At 41.5% G+C, this 20,871-nt stretch overlaps 1 protein-coding gene across 2 annotated transcripts in view; it reads right to left on the bottom strand.

Moving 5' to 3' along the window:
- LOC140482342 (transmembrane protein 163a-like) overlaps positions 1-20,871 on the bottom strand; it is a 231,262-nt gene that overhangs the window by 86,210 nt on the left and 124,181 nt on the right. For both annotated transcript variants that reach the window (XM_072579660.1, XM_072579661.1), the window contains 2 exons: positions 8,591-8,634; positions 6,680-6,771 (listed from right to left, as the gene is read on the bottom strand). In XM_072579660.1, the coding sequence (XP_072435761.1) occupies positions 6,680-6,771; positions 8,591-8,634 (136 nt within the window). The remainder of the gene's footprint in view (positions 1-6,679; positions 6,772-8,590; positions 8,635-20,871) is intronic.

Genomic DNA, 20,871 nt, shown 5'->3' on the forward strand with positions numbered 1-20,871 from the left:
ATTGATGCGTGGATGGAGGGGGATGAAGGTGAGTCCTTTGCTGAGGACTGATCATTCGTCCTCAGTGAGGGGGAGGTCTGGGGGGATGGTGAAAACTCGGCAGGGCTGGGAGCTGGGATCTGGTGTTGGTGTAGAGCTGGGAGTGGGGGCGGAACCTGTAACTGGAGTGGGTGTGATGGTGGGGGGAATGGGGGTGGAGTCATGAGCAGGGATAGTGTTCCCCTTTGGGTTCTGGGGGGTGGGGATAGTGACAGTGGGGTCTGTGGGGGGGCATGTCAGCAGAATGCAGGTGAGTGGCGCTGGTGGGGGCAGAAGTGATGGTGACCACGGCAGTATGGGTGGCAGAAGTCACTGAGCATGTGGCATCAGCGATGATGTGAGGGGCGGAAGTGATGTCACGTGTGATGCATGAGGAATTGTGAGGGGTAGAAGTGGTTGTGGGAGTGGCCATCATGGGGGTAGAAGTGACATCATCAATCAGCGTGGGGGTGGCAGCTGCATCAGCTGCATGGCTAATGGCGGAATAGATTCCGAGGCCAAGGGAATTTTCTGGAATGTTTGAGGAGCGCTGGTTACGGAGGTGGGTAGATAAAAGTTTGTTGTACTTTACAGTTTTTGATGTTTGAGATGGAATTGAAATACTGTTTGTTGAGAGTATGAATTTTCCTGAGGATGTAGTACAGAGTGGGTCCTTTGCAATTCTGAGAGGGTGTGGCCCTCAGCTGAGGCAGGGCTAACTGTGGAGAGGTTAGGTGCCGGCGCATTGCTGCAAGCGTGGAGCGGAGGATCCGTTTGGTATGCTTTCCTTTATTGGTCAGAGTATTGAGTACAGGAGTTGGGAGGTCATGTTGCGGCTGTACAGGACATTGGTTAGGCCACTGTTTGAATATTGCATGCAATTCTGGCCTCCTTCCTATCAGAAAGATGTTGTGAAACTTGAAAGGATTGAGAAAAGATTTACAAGGATGTTGCCAGGGTTGGAGGATCTGAGCTACAGGGAGAGGCTGAACAGGCTGGGGCTGTTTTCCCTGGAGCGTCGGAGGCTGAGGGGTGACCTTTATTGTGGTTTACAAAATTATGAGGGGCCTGGATAGGATAAATAGGCAAAGTCTTTTCCCCGGGGTCGGGAGTCCAGAACTGGAGGGCATAGGTTTAGGGCGAGAGGGAAAAGATATAAAAGAGACCTAAGGGGCAACGTTTTCACACAGAGGGTGGAATGAGCTGCCAGAGGGTGTGGTGGAGGTTGGTACAATTGCATTTGGATGGGTATATGAATAGGAAGGGTTGAGGGATATGGGCCGGGTGCTGGCAGATGGGGCTAGATTGGGTTGGAATTTCTGGTCGGCATGGACGGGTTGGACCGAAGGGTCTGTTTCCATGCTGTCCATCTCTATGACTCTATGACTCTAAATACTCAGCAAATTCTCCATCTGAATATGTTAACATATTTATTTTAAGTGTATGGAGTTCTGTTTCCACGTATACTGTGTTGCTTCAGTCTTGGCAGAGTAATGAATAGATTGCTGTTGAGCATGTTCGAAGTAATAAACCAAAATGAAATCTCTTCAACCAGTAAGTGCAAAATACACAATTTGCTTTAATTGTCTAAGGATGACTAGCACGCCATCTACTGCATTATCAGGTCTGTATTTCAACATTTAAATAACATTACACAGGCACTGAATTCACTCGTGTCTCAGCCTTTAATTAAGGAGCTCAAGGGATTAAAATTATATCAGGTTCTACAGTTGGATGAAAGAAGGAAATCTTCAAATTAGTTACAAACACAACAACACTGAATTTGACAGCACTGAAAACAAACATAGGAATTGAAATGTGCCATTATCTCATGCCTGTTCGAATTAACATCGCCATTATGTCAACTTTGTGTTGCCTGCTGGTCAAAGGGTACAGCCAGCTCTTAATATTGCTGACAGCTGGCTGTAGAGCCCCCAAAACCATGACATGCTGCACAGCTTAAGTGCCTGCATTATTCAAAGTCACTCTGCAACACTTAAGGGGAGATGCATTGTGGGGCTAGAGCAGATGCTAAACATAATACCATATTTGTAACATAGATAGGAGCAAATTATTGCAGATGCTTGAATCTGTACTGAGAACAAGTGCTGGAAATCACAGTGGGTCAGGCAGCATTCATGGAGAGAGAGCAAGCTAATGTTTTGCATCTGGATGACTCTTCATCAGCTCGGATGAAGAGTCATCTAGACTCAAAATGTTAGCTTGCTCTCTCTCCACATATATAACATTGAGGAAGAATTAAAGACATTGAAGAAGTTAGAAAGCCACAAAAGGATCAGTTCCATGTTTTATTTCTCTTTCAAGGCATTTCGGGAACTCAAGGGTTAAACGTTCCACTGCCAAAGAGACTCACCGCAGTCTCAATTGGAAGCCTGTCCTCTTACAGAATAGACAGAACATCTCAGTAGGGAGAGGCTGACTGTGTCCCAGAAAAGGGATCCAGTGGAGACACACATGTGGATTCCTCTGCAGCCTCAGACAAAAGCATTTGTCCTTCACAGACAAGCCTGATAACCTTGGCCACAACCCTGTTAAACTGTCTCCTGCTCCCATTGTCTTACTTCCCCTCCATATTAGCATAGGTATGTGAATCCCCCATTGAGAACAGGCAAAGCCCTTCTGTTTTAATCTCTTCCCGTCAACACATGACCATGAAGAATACAATAATCAGTCCCTGTAATCCATTCACAAGTTATAACTGGATATTGACATTCATTGGGTTTTGTAAATTCATAATTACCTGTCTTAAACTATGTAATGACAATTGACCATCTGAGTGATAAACCTTTTGTTTAATCCTGATTAAAAATACTGTCTTTGTGTGTAGGGCAAAGATTCGTGGAGAAGTGTCCCCATAAATAGACACACAGCTACTCTTGGGGACATTGAGAATGTCTCGCTGGCTATCTGACAATAAAACTTTGTACAGAAATTTGTGCTGTCCAGATTTGTAGAACAAAATATACATCAACAACATCACAGCATAATGGGCTCCATTGTTTTCAGATACTGTGTTGGAGGGCTACTTCAAAGAGATGCAAAGGAGAATAGATGTGTTGAATCAAGGGAGGCAGGGCATAAGGCACTCCACACATGCTCAGGAGCAAGAGAGGTAGATTGCTGTGGAGCAAATGTCAGGAGTGAGGTCCTGAGGGTTTTGATGCAGGACAAAATGAAGTTCAATAGCACTACACGAGGTGATCAAGTTGAGTGAACTTAACTTTGAATGCCGAGGTCTAGATTAGAGTGGTGCTGGAAAAGCACAGCAGGTCAGGCAGCATCTGAGGAGCAGGAAAATCGTTTCGGACAAAAGCCCTTCATCAGGAATGAAGGCAGCGAGCCTCTGGGTGGAGACATAAATAGGAGGGGGTGGGGCTGGGGAGAAAGTAGCCAAGAGTACAATAGGTAGATGGGGGTGGTGATGAAGGTGATAGGTCAGAGAGGAGGGTGGAGCAGATAGGTGGGAAGGAAGATTGGCAGGTAGGACAAGTCATGAGGATAGTGCTGAGCTGGAAGTTTGGAACTGGGGTGAGGTGGGGAAAAGGGAAATGAGGAAACTGGTGAAGTCCACATTGATGCCCTGGGGTTGAAGTGTTCCGAGGCGGAAGATGAGGCGTTCTTCCTCCAGGCATTGGGTGGTGAGGGAGTGGTGGTGGAGGAGGCCCAGAACCTGCATGTCCTCAGTAGAGTGGGAGGGGGAGTTGAAATGTTGGGCCACAGGGCGGTGGGGTTGATTGGTTCAGGTGTTCCCTGGAGATGTTCCCTAAAGTGCTCTGTGAGGAGGTGTCCAGTTTCCTCAATGTAAAGAAGACCCCATCAGGAGCAACGGATACAATAAATGACATTGGTGAATGTACAGGTGAAACTTTGATGGATGTGGAAGGCTCCTTTGGGGCTTTGAATGGAGGTGAGGGAGGAGGTGTGGGCACAGGTTTTACAATTTCTGCCGTAGCAGGGGAAGGTGCTAGGAGGGAAGAGTGGGTTGTTGGGGGCCGTGGACCTGACCAGGTAGTCACGGAGGGAATGGTCTTTGCGGAAAGGGATGGGGAGGGAAATATATTCCTGGTGGTGGGGTCCATTTGTAGGTGGCGGAAATGTCGGCGGATGATGCAGTTTATGCAAAGGTTGGTAGGGTAGAAGGTGAGGACCAGAGGGATTCTGTCCTTGTTGCAGTTGGAGGGGTGGGGTTTGAGGGCACAGGTGTGGGATGTGGATGAGATGCATTGGAAAGCATCTTTAACCACGTGGGAAGGGAAATTGCGGTCTTTAAAGAAGGAGGCCATCTGGTTGAGTTCTGTGGTGGAAATGGTCCTCCTGGCAGCAGATACGGCGGAGGCGGAGGAATTAGGAATAAGGGATGGGATTTTTGCAGGAGGTAGGGTGGGAACAGGTGTAATCCAAGTAGCTGTGGGAGTTGGTGGGTTTGTAAAAAATGTCAGTGTCAAGTTGGTCGTCATTGATGGAGATGGAGAGGTCCAGGAAGGGGAGGGAGGTAGTCTACCATCTGCATTCCCAGCCTCTCACACTGCACAACATATCAGACTTTATTCACCAACCAACAATTTCTATCTGGATGCATACTTGACATTCAGAAGCCTTGCTTCACTCTCACACACTCATTGCAGTCACAGGCCTCACATCCGTACCTTGCAGTTTGTAACCATGACAACCACATAAGCCAAACAGATTACATAGCACTCACTAACAAATCTCACTCTTTCTTGCAGGATACATGGCCAACAACCTGAAGGCAGCAAGTGCTAACTGAAGGAGGAGAGCCATTTCTGCATGTCCTTTATGAGGGAGACAGAGATGGTCATAATGAGCTTGGTGTGTAGGAGGCTGAGGGATGATCTTATAGAGTGTTATAAAATCATGAAGGGCATTGATGATGCGAATAGCCAAGGTTTTCACCCCAGGGTAAGGGAGTCCAAAGCTAGAGGGCATAGGTTTAAGATGAGAAGAGAAAGATTTAAAAGGGATCTGAGGGGTAACTTTCCATAAAGGTTGGTGTGTATATGGAATGAGCTGCCAGAGGAAGTCATAGTAATAGGGATGTACAGCATGGAAACAGACCCTTCTGTCCAACTCGTCCATGCCAACCAGGTATCCCAACCCAATCTAGTCCCACTTACCAGCATCTGACCCACATAACCCGTCCTATTCATATACTCATCCAGATGCCTTTTAAATGTTGCAATTGCCTCCACCACTTCCTCTGGCAGCTCATTTCATGCATGTGCAAAAGTTGCTCCTTAGGTCTCTTTTATATCTTTCCCCTCTCATCCTAAACCATACTCTCACCCTAAACCCTCTAGTTCTGGACTCCCCCAACCCAGGGAAAAGACTTTGTCTATCTACCCTATCCATACCCCTCATAATTTTGGAAACCTCTATAAGGTCACCCCTCAGCCTCCGATGCCTCAGGGAAAACAGCTCTAGCCTATTCAACCTCTCCCTATAGCTCAAATCTTCCAAACCTGGCAACATCCTTGTAAATCTTTTCTGAACCCTTTCAAGTTTCACAATATTTTTCCAATAGGAAGGAGACCAGAATTGCATGCAATATTCCAACAGTGGCCTAATCAATCTCCTGTACAGCCACAACATGACCTCCCAACTCCTGTACTCAATACTCTGACCAGTAAAGGAAAGCATACCAAATGCTTCTTGTCTATCCTATCGACCTGCAGCTCCACTTTCAAGGCTATGAACTTGCACTCCAAAGTCTCTTTGTTCAGCAACACTCCCTCGGACCTTACCATTAAGTGTATAAGTCCAGCTAAGATTTGCTTTCCCAAAATGCAGCACCTCACATTTAATAAATTAAACTCCATCTGCCACTTCTCTGCCCATTGGCCCATCTGATCAAAATCCCGTTGTAATCTGAGGTAACCTTCTTCGCTGTCCACTACACCTCCAATTTTGGTGTCATCTGCAAACTTACTAACTATACCTCTTATGCTCACATCCAAATCATTTATATAAATGATGAAAAGTAGTGGACCCAGCACCGATCCTTGTAGAGGTAGGTAAAATTACAGCATTTAAGAGACATTTTGGATCGGAAAAGTTTAGGGGGAAATGGGCCAAATGCAGGCAAATGGGTCTGGTTCAGTTTAGCAAATCTAGTCAACATGGAGTAGTTGGGCCAAGGGCCTATTTGCTGTATAACACAATGATTCTATCTTGCAAATGGTACACACTGCTACTACTGAATGTTAGTGATGGAGGGAGTGGATATTAATGAATGTGGTACCAGTGCAGTGCTTTATCCTGGATGGTTTCAAGCTGCTTTAGTGTTGCTGGAGGTGCACTCATCTCTCTTGAGCATCGAACAATCATGCATGCTATATTAGACAAACGTCAGTATAATCTGTTTTGGCATTGCCTCAGTCTCAAGCTAATCTGGTAAAACACCAAGCACATTGCTTGTGGAGAGCATACTAACTCAATTTAGACTTCCTTTTCTTCTTTGAACATCTACTTCTTCCCTCATTGTACAATTTATAAAATTAATCAATGCTCATTTCAACCACAGGATATGTTTAAGCCGAATCAGAAATGTACCAAAACACAAGATATGTACTTCTTTCAGTAATCTTGATGAATAACCATCATTAATTTTAACAAGACTTACATATTCTCCCGATGGGCAGAGTGCACAGCGGCTGCATTGCTGTAACGCCACAGCACTATTGCAGAAGACAACACATCCAACGTAGCATCAAACTAAAACAAATAGCAGAAATGTTTTTTTTTGAAAACGGGTATCATGCAGTATCAACATGGAAAAATACATGATATAAAAAATGGGGTTATCTCTAAAATCCTGACATCATGGTTGGCCTGAATTTCAGAGTACAGTATTTTGAATGGTAATTTATTATTTTGCAGGTGGAATTCAGTGCTAAGAGTTAATCTGATATACAAACAAATTGCAATAATTTCAATGTGATTATATATTGTGCATTTTACATTGAGTTGTTAGATGGATTCTCGCTAGGAAGCCAACCAGGTCACATCTTACCAATCATACCTCATTAACTACCCAACCCTTCTATGGCATACCTTACCTAGCCCTCGTCTTACCATTACCAGAACAATGCAATGTTCACTGAATATCCATCAAAAGAACAGCAGCCCTAACATGCCACACAATTTTTAAAAGGTCACTGTACACACAGACAAGCATTAGCAATCCCACATTGTCAATCACAGCAGCAGAATGGTACAGCAGTCACAAAGCTACAATATCCACAGCACATAGCCAGCACTACTGGCATTCCCTTGTGTGTACAATTCTGTTCCCTCACCCTGTTGCTGTTTAACCACCAGACCACATGATTTACCTGTCTTTAGACATAGGAGAAAGTGAGGACTGCAGATGCTGGAGATCAAAGCTTAAAAATGTGTTGCTGGAAAAGCGAAGCAGGTCAGGCAGCATCAAAGGGACAGGAGAATCGACGTTTCGGGCATAAGCCCTTCTTCGGCTTTTTAAGCTCTGTCTTTAGACATACCCTGTCTGAAGCCCCGAGTCTATGGTACCCCTCTCCATTAGCCTGTGGTTCACTGTCTACAGGTGAAGATCACATGCAAAAACCACTCAGAAAAGTCTAAACATGAGGTCTTATTGACAGCCATCAAAAGGGAACACAATGGACATGAATGCAGGTTGCAGTTAGCACCCACAATGCAAACCATATACCAGCACCTTGGCTTTGACAGTCCACGAGTCTACAGAACTGGGATCTTCTGCAACTGGCTATCTATCAGCTCCTGCCTGCCTTGTAGCACTCAATTCAGCTGAGCCCTGACATCCACAATGCAAGCTTCCCCCAGCTCATCTTTCTCCTCCAAGGAACGCTCCCATTTTCCCCAGCAGCTATCACATCACACAATCGCCTGCTCCAACTGTGCAAAACATAGTGTGCTAGGATGATGTGGCACATTTTATCTGGAGCTCTTCCCAGACTGTACCAAGCTACAATGCATCCTACCATCTGTTTCATCACCACTCTGGTCACAGTATGGGCACCAACTTGGTGAAGATGCTGCACTGGCTGAGTGACCACATATGATATCTAAAAGCGAGTGTCTGGTGAACTCTAAACCCCTTAACGATCCATACCCACCACAACTATTATATTTGCCTTTGTATTCATTAGCGTCCATCATCATACTTGCTTTACGTAAGCAATTGGCAGAATGATAGGAAACAGCAAATCGACTAAGTGATCGGAGTCTAAAGCTGTACTACCTTCTATGCTGTAATGTAAATAGAATTGCTGTATAGGAGTGACAAACTGCTGTTACATTCTGAACTGATGTAACTCCTAGATCCACATTGTTGCAACAATCAATAATGAAGTGTAAAAATTAAAATGTGCTTCAACTCCTAGTTCTCTCTTTCATAATTAACTTTAGGGCAGAATCACACATTGTTAAGTTTTAAAAGAATGCTGAACAGTTTGTTTTAGACCAACCCTAGATAACTCTGGTGAGTGCCTTTTCAGTTTTTCTCTGTGATTATTAACACAATGTTACTTACTGCAAATCCAAAGGATGATGCACTGTGTCGCATGACAGAAACAGCTGAAAAAGAAAGGTAACAAAATAATCAGCAAGTTACAGCCAGATTAAATGGAAAATTATTAAAACATAGATTCTGTGGTAAACCTTTGAAATGTGGCAGCTAATTTGTCTACACTTAAGTATTCTCTTTCATCCACAAATCCAATAAACTGATTTTATTTATATGTATTATATAATTAAATCTCACAATGTCCCTTCAGACAACAATCTATATTGTGATCATGCTTTTATTTTTTTCCAGATACTGTATTTTGATTGTCATTTTGGGATTTATGATATTTTGAGCAGACAGCGGTGACCAGAGGTAAACAGATGTGGAAACTTTCATTGACAACTGATTGTCAAAGTGGTCAGGTGAGATCAACTAAAATGATTTTATACAGGATTACATAAGGTATACAGCACAAAAACAGGACAGTAAACCACTTTACTGTTTCTGCTATACTTGAACCACCTCCTATCTTTCTTTGTCTAAATCTACCATCATTATTCTCTATTCCCTTCTCCGTCAAATTTTGTCACATCTCCCCTTAAGTATATTATTACAATTACTTCCCTTTAGTAGCAAGATCAACATTCTTTCAAATCTTTAGATAAAGAAGTTTCTCCTGATTTGGAAAATTCAGACTTAATGATTTCAAAGTAGTTTGCAGTGAAGTTCTTCACTGACTCTACATAAATGATGACTATCAGTGGACCCAGCACTGACCTTTGTGGCACACCACTGGTCACAGGCTTCTAGTACTAACAACAACCCTGTACCACCATCTCTGTCTTCTACTGTCAAGCCAATTTTATATCCAATTGGCTAGGTCTCTCTGGATCCCATGTGATCTAACCTTACTAACCAGTCTACCATGTGGATCCTTGTCAAAGGCCTTGCTAAAGTAATCCACCTTCATCTGTCTCCTTGGTCACTTCTTCAAAAATCTTCATCAAATTTGTGAGACACAACTTCCCACAAACAAAGCCATGCTAATTATCCTTAATCAGTCCTTACCTTTCCAAATGCATGTGGATCCTGTCTCTGAATCCCCTCCAATAAATTACCCAACATTGACATCAGGCTCACCAGTCTGTAATTCCCTGGCTTTTCCTTGCAATCTTTCTTAAATAATGGCACAACATTAGCCATCCTCCAGTCTTGCTGCATCTCATCCTTGGCTATCGATGATAATAATATTTCCACTAAGGGCCTCATAATTCTTTCCCTAGGTTCTCACAATGCCCTAGGATACACTTGATCAGGTCCTGGGGATTTATCAACACTTACATGTTTTAAGACCTCTAGAACCTCCTTTCTGTAATGTGGACTGTTTTCAAAGTATCACTATTTATTTCCCAAGTTCCCTAGCTTCCCAAGCTTATCTGTAGTAGATACTGATGAGAAATATTTGTTTAGGAGCTCACCCATCTCCTATGGCTACACACGTTAATGACCTTGTTGATCTTTAAGGAGTCCTATTCTCTCCCAAATTACTCCATTGCCTTTAATATACTCATAGAATCTCTTTGGATTCTCCTTTACCTTTCTGCCAAAGGTATCTCATGTCCTCTTTTTGCCCTCCTGATTTCCCTCCTAAGTGTACTCCTACACTCCCATACTCCTTAAGAGATTCACTTGATCCAAGTTGCCTATACCTAACATATGCCTCCATCTTTTGCTTGACCAGAACCTCAATATCTCTGGTCATCCAATGTTCCCTACTCCTGCCAGCCTTGCCCTTCTCACTAACAGAAACATGCTTGTCCTGAACTCTTATTATCTTGCTTCTGAAAGCCTTTTACTTGCCAGATGTCCCTTTTGCTGTGAACAGCATCCCCCAGTAAACTTTTAAAAGTTCCTGTCTGATACCGTCAAAATTGCAATTGCCCCAATTTAGAACTTTAACTTAACTATGATGGGGTTATACTATAGGCCTCCCAAAAGCCAGTAGGAATTAGAGAAACAGATATGTAAGCAGATTAGATTACTTACAGTGTGGAAATAGGCCCTTCGGCCCAACAAGTCCACACTGACCCTCTGAAGCATGCCCACCCAAACCCCTGCACCTAACACTATGGGCAATTTAGCATGCACATTTATTTTGGAACATGGGAGGAAACCAGAGCACCCAGAGGAAACCCACACAGACACTGGGAGAATGTGCAAACTCCACACAGTCAGTCACCTGAGACGGGAATTGAACCCAGGTCTCTGGTGCTGTGAGGCAGCAGTGCTAACCACTGTGCCACCATACCACCCAGATCATGGAAAGATTTTAAAATAACAGGATTGTGGTAGTGAGTGATTTTAATTTCCCAAATATTCACTGGCACTTCCTTAGTATCAGGGGCTTAGATGGACAAGATGTGTTAGTTGCATCCAGAAGTTATTCTTGAAACAATATGTAGATAGTATATTGAGTGAAGGAGCCATATGAGACCTTGAATTGGGGAATGAGCCTGGACAGGTGATCAAAATTTCAGTGGGGGAGCATTTTGAGAACAGTTACCCTCTGGCGTGGCGTAGCCTAGCTAGCAAGCCACTCAGTTTAAGGGCAGTGGCAATAATAGGAAACACATGCTTGCGATGCCCTCATCTCAGGAAAAGGTTGACACAAAAATTAATGTTAAAGCTGTCTATTTCTCAAAACTTTTTTTTAATATTAACTCAAAATAAGATTTTAAACAAAGTCTATCCAGTCAACTAGCTATTTTCATGTTCATAACCAGGTTAATCTTTTTTATAAGACAAATTGTAGAATTTTTATGGTTATATTATTTCATTATTTATTGATTTTGTCTTGGCATTTTTAACTCTTTCATTTAACTTTTGCAACAGACAATTTAAAATTTAAAATATGTTCGCAATCACATTGTTGCTACTTTGGTAATTTCTGAGTCGATAATTATGTTGTGAAACTTGAAAGGGTTCAGAAAAGATTTACAAGGATGTTGCCAGGGTTGGAGGATTTGAGCTATAGGGAGGGGCTGAACAGGCTGGTGATGTTTTCCCTGGAGCATCGGAGGCTGAAAGATGACCTTGTCATCCTTATAAAATCATGAAGGGCATGGATAGGGTAAATAGAGGCAAAGTCTTTTCCCTGGGGTCAGGGAGTCCAGAACTAGAGGGCATAGGTTTAGGGTGAGAGGGGAAATATATAAAAGAGACCTACAGGGCAACTTTTTCACACAGAGGGTGGTGCATATATAGAATGAGCTGCCAGAGGATATGGTGGAGGCTGGTACAATTGCAACATTTAAGGGGCATTTGGATGAGTATATGAATAGGAAAGGTTTGGAGGGATATGGGCCGGGTGCTGGCAGGTGGGACTAGATTGGGTTGGGATATCTGGTTGGCATGGTCGGGTTGGACTGAAGGGTCTGTTTTCATGCTGTACATCTCTATAACTCTATAATTTCCTAATTCTTAAACTAGTCATGGAAAAGAATAAGATTGATTCTTGGATAAAAGTGCTGAAGTAGGGGAAGGCTAACTTTAACAGTATTTGGTAGGAACTAGAACATTTGGATTGGGGGCAGCCAATTGACAATAAATCCATATTTGACACGTGGGAATCTTTTAAAAGCCAGTTGACCAAAGTTCAGGACCAGCACATTCCTGTAAGGCTAGCAAGCTTCTGGAACCTCAACAAAAAAAGAAAGCATGTGTCAGGTTCAGGAACCAGAAATCAAACCAAACCCTTGATGGGTATAAAGGAAGCAGAAACTTAAAGAAGTTAGGAGGGCAGGAAGTGGTCATGAAATATCCTTGGCATGGAGGATTAAAAGAATCCCAAAGCATTATGAATGTATATTAGAAGCAAGAAGGTAATTCAGAGAAGGGTAGATCCACTCAAAGGCAAAGAAGAAAATTTACATATGGTGCCAGAGCAAGTAGGTGAGGTCCTTAATGTGTACTTCACATCAGTATTCACCAAGGAGAAAGACATAGATGGTGGTAAGTTTAAAAAGGGGTTTGTTGGTACTCTAAGGCATGTTGACACTAAGAAGAAGGAGGTGTTGAATATCTTAAAAAGATAGAGGGTCGTTTTGGAAGGGTGTTGCTGTGACCAGTTGTGTTCCACAAGGATTATTTCTCGGACCTCTATTATTCTAAATAAATATGACTTGGATGTAAATGTCAATGCTCTGATCAGTAAGTTTGAGATGACATGAAAATTGGCAGCATTGTGGATAGTAAGGAAGGTTATCAGAGGTTGCAGCAGCATACAGTATCAGTTAGAAAGTTGGGCAGAGAAATGGCAGATGGAATTTAATTCGGACAAGTGTGAGGTGATGTATTTTGGGAGGTCAAATGCAAGAGTTAAGTATACTTATAATAGATGGACTCTTTGTGATCCAGAGGGATCTTAGGGTCCAATCCATACCTCCCTGAAAGTGACAACACAAGTGGATAAGTTGGTAAAGTAGGCATATAGGCATGGCTGCCTTCATTGTTCAGGGCATTGAGTATAAAGTTGGCAATATCATGGTGCAGCTATATGAGATTTTGGTCAGGCCACAGTTCTGATCACTTCACTATAGGAAGGATGTAGAGGATTTGGAGGTGACACAGAAAGGTTTACCAGGATGTTGCCTGGATTGAAGTATATTAATTGTAAGGAGAGTTTGGACAAAAATTGAAGGTTAAGGGGTGACCTGATAGAAGTATTTAAAATTATGAGGGGCATGGATAGGGTGGATAATCAGGCTCTCCTTCCCAGGGTAAAAATATCACATAATATGGGGCAGAGGTTTGATGTGAGAGGGGGAAAGTTTCTCACACACAGGGTAGTAGGTGCCTAGAATGCGCTACCAGGGAAGGTGGTAAAAGCAGAAATAATAGCACCATTTAAGAGGTATTTAGAAAGACACATAAACAGACAAAGAATAAAGGGATATGGACCATTTGCAAGCAGTTGGATTAGTTTAGAATAGCATCTTGGTTGTCACAGACATGTCGACCGAACACTCTGTTTCTGTGCTATACCGTTCTATTGCATTAATAATAAATATAATGTTAGTTCCTTCCTGAAAAATGTTTCTCATGTTCACCCAAAATGAGTTCTCAGACCCCATTAAACTGTGTTTGATAAATTAATGATCTGGTATTCACAGGAGTTATAGAGAAACCCTGACTGTGCATTCCACTTACTGATGATGTTACAGGTTCTCATGATATCCAAGACCTCAGAAAATGGTAAACACTTCATCACACATTGGTTTTGACTATAAATTAGTGAAACGTTTTATTAAAGTAGCAGCAGCAAGGCTGGAAATTTTCTGGAAATTCATATAATTTACAGAGGAGACTATTAATCTTTTAATACAGAAAATATTAAAGACATGCCACTCTTCACCAACACTCTTAATATTAGATCCAAACTAACGTCTCTTTGTGACAACATTCTTCTATCTTCTCTCTTCATGGCCCTAGAGGGGCTTGTGAGCTGACAGATTGCTGCCCTTTGATGTCAACCAGTAACAAAGAAAATTAAATATAGCTGTTGATGACACTAGAAGACATTTTTAAAATGTATCTGCAATTTCAGCAAATTCCAGATTACTGGCAGACTCAAATCACCTGACCACAAACATGTCTATTGATGATCACTTGCAGAACAAAGCCAGCAGCTGTCAAAAGTGCTTTGGCCTGGAGGAAGTTGAAATGCTTTGGAATACCAGTATTAATAGACAAAAGACAACACTCTTCAATATAGTCAGTTTGTCTCCGGATGTGAATGAATTAACTTAGTAGTGGAATGTATAGCTCCTCAATTGTTTTTACACACTTGTTTCAACCCTAAGTATTGAATAATGAAAAGATGGAACAAGAATACGCAGAGTAAATAACACATTTTGTTATATCTGGACCAAGGTGCAAAATATGGCATCTTTCCAACTATGGATGACGATGAACAGCCAAGAAATAAATCCATTTCAGATGGTCAGGCAGCATCCATGGAGAGAAAGCAAGCTAACGTTTCATGTCTAGATGACTCTTCAAACGTTAGCTTTCCTTCTCTCCATGGATGCTGCCTTACCTGCTGTGATCTCCAGCATTTTTTGTCTTCAGTACAGATTCCAACATCTGCAGTAATTTGCACCTCCATTTCAGATGTGTTTACTCTGCATATTCTTGTTCTGTCTTTTCATTATTCAATATGTAGGGTTGAAACAAATGTGTAAAAACAATTGAGGAGCTATACATTCTACTACTAATGAGGAGCTATACATTCACATCCGGAGACAAACTGACTATATTGAAGAGTGCTGTCTTTTGTCTATTTAATACTGGTCTTCAAAAGGACCAATGTTGCTGATGGCTTAAGATCTATCCTTGAGAGGAAAGTTCCTCCATAAGCTAATATATATGAAGCTAATTGTTGGAGTTGCTGCTCAGGATGTCCTGTTGGCAGCTAGTGAGTTGCATGTGCAATAAATCAATCTCTATGGCCATCTCTATGCAAGCTTCCCTGCAATGCAGCATTTGGATGACCCTTTCTTCAGTATTTCTCCAATATATACACACCTAGTCAATCAAGTTACAGAATGATGTCAACAGTTGGATAAAAAGGGTTGAAGGCTTGCATTTTTCAACTTTTAATCTCAACGTCCAGATATCAGCATCGGTCAAGCAAAGGAAGCAGAGAGGCTTTGAATATAGAGTGTACAGTGTGAATGTTTGAGGTTGGCCCAGTCTTTACTGCATGCATATCTGAATGCACAACGGTGCATGCCCCTTCTGTGATATAAATAACACGGTAAGCAATTTCCAGCATCTTACCAAAGAGATGCAAGTAAAAATGTAAAATGGGTGAATGGACTTGGATTCAAATTCTTTATCTACACTGATTGTTTTTCTCAGGATATATGGCAAATTAATATTAAAATATATTTACAAAAATGAAATCTTCATGCAGTAAAATACAGTATCGTCTATACTGATGGTTGCAGGGCAAATTCATTTTGAGTAAAAAATGAATACTCAAAGCTAAATCAGGAGACTTAACACTGAAGTTACAACTAAAGAAGTGAAACAAAGAACGTTGTGTTTAGTACATTAAAATATCATTAGGATGGATTTCAAGGAATGGCAATCACAATGAGATTGCCACATTGCTCTGACTATTTTCCATTAATTTTCTGGTAGGAAATTTGGATTATGGCTTCTCTTGAGAGGTGCAGCATATCTGAAATTTAACAGTTCCTTCAAAGTGCAGTACAGTCAGGGAAATTTGAATCATGCCCTTTTCTCATGGCAATAGTTGCCGTATTCTGTGATTTAAATATTCACCAGCATGAAGAGCTACTGTGTAAAGATATTTAAGTTAGGTTTGGGCTTAAGGTGTCAAGTTGGTAGGATGAAACAATGCCAGGTGGCAGAGTGCCAGGGTGCTAGTTAGATTCAGTGGTAGATTGATAGGATGAGAAACACTTGGTTTTTCTCCATAAATACTGTAGATCAGTTGAATGTTTCTAGCATTTAATATTTTTATTAAGAATTATTAATAGTTTTGACAATCACTTTTAAAAGAATAGTACTTACGTTTGAGGAGGTATTGGTGTCTGTTGCACTTTTAAGATGTTGAGGTGTTACACTTTTAAGGTGTACCAGATATCGGATCTGGCAGGGAAGATGGGCATTGGTTGGTGTTGGGTGAGGGTGGACAGAGGATGTTGGAGGGAAGAGAGGAAGAAAGGAGTCCCAATGGGGATGATGGGAATGTCAGTGGGGAGTGTGTCGAGTCTGGTGGCAGACGAGAGGCTGTGTAACAGATACAGGGGCAGGATGGGGAGATGGGTATCTGGTCCTGTGGAAGATGTTGGATCCTGGGGGGGTTGGACAGCAGGGTGTTGGGAGACAGTAGGGTGGGGAGTGTCAGGTCTGTAGGGCTGATGCCAAGGGCGAGTGGAATCTATGATCTGTGAACAAATATTTTCCACTAGACAGGGACAAAAGCTTTTAGTACAGAAAACATTAAAATATTTATAAATGTATTTTTGTAATACATTTCAAATAAGGCACTCAAGAAGAACAGATTGTGTGTATCCTTTGGATCTAATGGAATGCTCTGCTCTAATCTAATTCTAAACAGACTTCACAGAAGGAACTGAAGATCAATATTTAACATTTACGCTGAGAAAAACACATCTTTGTTTTTATTCTATCCACTAATTCCCACTTAAGAACACAACAAGCACGAAACAAGACTGTTCCACATTGCCAACACTGTCTATGGGCTCTGCACACTTACATCTTACAAATCAACTACATAACTTGTTCAATCAAGATAATTTGCTGAGAAGTTTCTTTTTGACATCTAAAGATATTTCAATAAAGTCTATGGTTAAATATCCTATGGAACAACTGCTTTCATTAAATAGCACCTTTCAGGCACACCTCAACCATTTGACAAGAGAATTGTCAAACAAAATTGAAATTGAGCCACAAAAGGCAGGTGAGAAAATTCTGATCAATATGTTAGGTTTTATTGAACTCTTCAATGCACAACTCACACTAGTCAAATGACCATCGGGAAAGGGAAAGGTTATTTTGGGGGGATTTCCTGAATTGGGTCTGCTGTCATCCACCCACAACATTTTTGATTCTAAATGAAACTCGATGCAAGGTTGAAGACCAACACTATCTTCCAATTTAACATTTCACAGCCTCTGGACTCAGCACTGATTTAGACAATTTCAGTCCTTTTTAGATGGATGATTCATGATGATTCTGTGATTTGCATTTACACTTCCTTTGGATCCACACTTTGGAGTTTTTTTTGTCCCTTGACATCTCATTTGCTTTGAACATGAGCCTTATCTTGAACATTCATTAAATTTCTCTTGTCTTCTGCCCTTTCACTGATCTTCCCTTTTATTTCTTTCGTCCATCCTCCTTTCCGTGCCAAATCATTTATTTAAAATCTATTATATCTTCAACATTTAACAGGAGCAAATCATTCTGATGAAAGGTCATCAACCTGAAACATTAACTCTTCTTCTCTTTCCACAAGAGATGCATGATCTGCTATAGATACCGTATATACTTGAGTAAATGTCAACCTCGTGTAAAAGGCAACCCCCTATTTTTCACCAAAAAATCTGGAATTTTTCATACATCTCATGTAACAATCAACCCCAGTTCTTCACAGGTAACAGATCAACATTTGTGAGTCAAGGTATTATCCTGTACATAAATGTTAAATTGAGGAAATGAATTTTTTTTATCATGTTGTTCTGTGTTTTCATGTACACTTCACATCAATTTGGTGCAAAAGTTTAAGGCACATCAGATCAGAGTCAGGTGACAACCTCCCTTTGTGCGCAGTTCAGCTGAGCTCTGTTCCCCTGTAGCACTCATGGAGTACAGTCATATTATCGTGAATCATTGTGTTTCCTTTCTTTATTCATTTCAAGATCAGTTGGGATTCTGCTAATGATATAGTATTTTGGACTGTAGCATGAATTTCAGCCCATCAAAAGTAGTACCCACGTAATTGTTGACCTCATAAATTTAACCTTAAAAAAAGTCTAAAAAATTCAACTTTTACATGAGTATATTCAGAATTTTCAGTTTTTATTCCTAGTTTTAAGGAGTGTCTTAAAGGAAGGAAGGAAGGAAGGTAAAGAAGCTGAGGGGTTTAAGGAAAAAAATCCAGAAAGTAAGACGAAGGATATGTGCAGAAATCTTAAAAGATTGTAGGGCTGAAGGAAATTGGAAGATGTGAGATCATGGAGGGATTTAAAAACAAGCATGAAAATTTTAAAACTGAGCTATTGCTTACACAGGTGCAATATAGAGCACAGAGTTGACAAGTCAATGGGATTTATTTTGAGTCAGACATAGCAGCAGAATTTTGAATTACTTCAAGCTTACTAAACATGGAACATGGGAGAATTGTCAGGTGTGTGTTGGAATCATTCTGTAAAGAGGTAACAAAAGCATGGATGAAGGTTTGCAAAACAGATGAGCTGAGGCAGGATCAGAATTTGGTGATGTTACTAAACTGGAAATTGGCAGTACCAGTAATGACACAAACATTTGGTCAAATCCTCATGTTTGGATCAAAAATGACACCAGTCCGGTTCAGCCTCAGACAGTTGTTGGGACACAAGATGGAGTCAATGACTAAGGAATGGTGTCTGTAGCAGGGACTGAGAACAATGGCCTTTTCTTCTTAACAGTTATTTGGAAGAATTTCTGCCCATCCAGTAAGGGACTTTCAATAAACAGTCTGGCACAATAGAGACAGTGATTGATCTAGAGATGTTGTGGTGAGATAGAGCTAGATCTGATCATCTGTGCTATGCTTTCAGATGATCTTGCTAAGGGGAGAAACATAAATTGTTTTTGTTCAGAATATGTTCCATTTATGCACCTTGTCATGCTGGGGGAAATTGATAGGCAAATGGAGGCTATTTATTGAGTCTTGATGTTTGCCAACTTGGTACTCAAGTCTTTGTGCACAATCTGGCTTAAACAGTCAGCTTATAATAATTTTCCTTACAATTTTAATGCCCTTTATCATACGCTGTATTAATTAGGAGTTCATGGAAACATCATAAACAATCAACATTTTTTGTGACTTTCTATGTCAAAGTGAGAGAGGGCAAATTAACATGAATGGAACATCATTGCATACTTAGCATCTATTATGAGGATCTAGAAATTGAAGATCAGAACAGCACTTTCACAGCAATAACCTACTCACTGATGCACAGTGTCACTTGAACTCATTACAACCTTGCTCCAAAGATGGATGAAAGAGCTGAACATCAAAAGTAAGCTGAGAATGAGTGCTACTGTAATCAAAGTGGCATGATTGGTCACTGGCATCAAGGAAACCTGGAAAAACTGGAGTCAATGGAAATTGGGGAAGAGAGGGGTCATGAAACATTCCACAGGTTGGAGTCATACATTACACAAAGAAAGATGTTTGTGGCAATGGAGGCAAATCATCTCAGCCCTGGACTTGACTGCAGGAATTTTTCAGATTAATCATCTTGGGCCAAACATTTTCATCTGCTTCATTAATGGTCTTCATTCCATTGTAAAGTCAGAAATAGGGATGTTCACTGATGATTGATTACAGAGGAGGAAGTGCTGGATGACTTGAAACACATAAAATTGGATAAATCCCCAGGACCTGATCAGATGTACCATAGGACTCTGTGGGAGCTAAGGAAGTGATTGCTGGGCCCCTTGCTGAAATAATTGTATCATTGATAGTCACAGGTGAGGTGCCAGAAGACTGGAGGTTGGCTAACGTGGTGCCACTGTTTAAGAAGGGTGGTAAGGACAGCCAGGGAACTATAGACTAGTGAGCCTGATGTCGGTGATGGGCAAGTTGTTGGAGGGAATCCTGAGGGACTGTATTTGGAAATGCAAGGACAGATTAGGGATAGTCAACATGGCTTTGTGCGTGGGAAATCATATCTCACAAACTTGATTGAGTTTTTTGAAGAAGTAACAAAGAGGATTGATGAGGGAAGAGCAGTAGGCATGATCTATATGGACTTAAGTAAGGCGTTCGACCAGCCTCCCCATGGGAGACTGGTTAGCAAGGATAGATCTCATGGAATACAGAGAGAACTAGCCATTTGGATACAGAACTGGCTTAAAGAAAGAAGACAGAGGGTCGTGGTGGAGGGTTGTTTTCCAGACTGGAGGTGTGTTACCAGTGGAGTGTTACAAGGATCGGTGCTGGGTCCACTACTTTTCCTCATTCATATAAATGATTTGGATGCGAGCATAAGAGGTATTGTTAGTAAGTTTGCAGATGACATCAAAATTGGAGATGTAGTGGATAGCAAAGAAGGTTACATCAGATTACAACAGGATCTTGATCAGTTGGGCCAATGAACTGAGAGGTGGCAGATGGAGTATAATTTAGATAAATGCGAACTGCTGCATTTTTGGAAAGCAAATCTTAGCAGGACTTATATGTTTAATGGTAAGGTCCCAGGGAGTGTTGCTGAACAAAGAGACCTTGGAGCGTAGGTCCATAGCTACTTGAAAGTGAAGGATAGGATAGTGAAGGTGGCGGTTTGGTATGCTTTTCTTTATTGGTCAGAGTATTGAGTATAGGAATTAGGAGGTCATGTTGCGGCTGTACAGGACATGGGTTTGGCCACTTCTGGAATGTTGCGTACAATTCTGGTCTCCTTCCTGTTGGAAGGATGTTGTGAAACTTGAAAGGGTTCAGAAAAGATTTACAAGGATGTTGCCAAGATTGGAGGTTTTGA

The sequence above is a fragment of the Chiloscyllium punctatum genome, chromosome 10 (assembly GCF_047496795.1).
Source record: "Chiloscyllium punctatum isolate Juve2018m chromosome 10, sChiPun1.3, whole genome shotgun sequence".
NCBI lineage: Eukaryota > Metazoa > Chordata > Chondrichthyes > Orectolobiformes > Hemiscylliidae > Chiloscyllium > Chiloscyllium punctatum.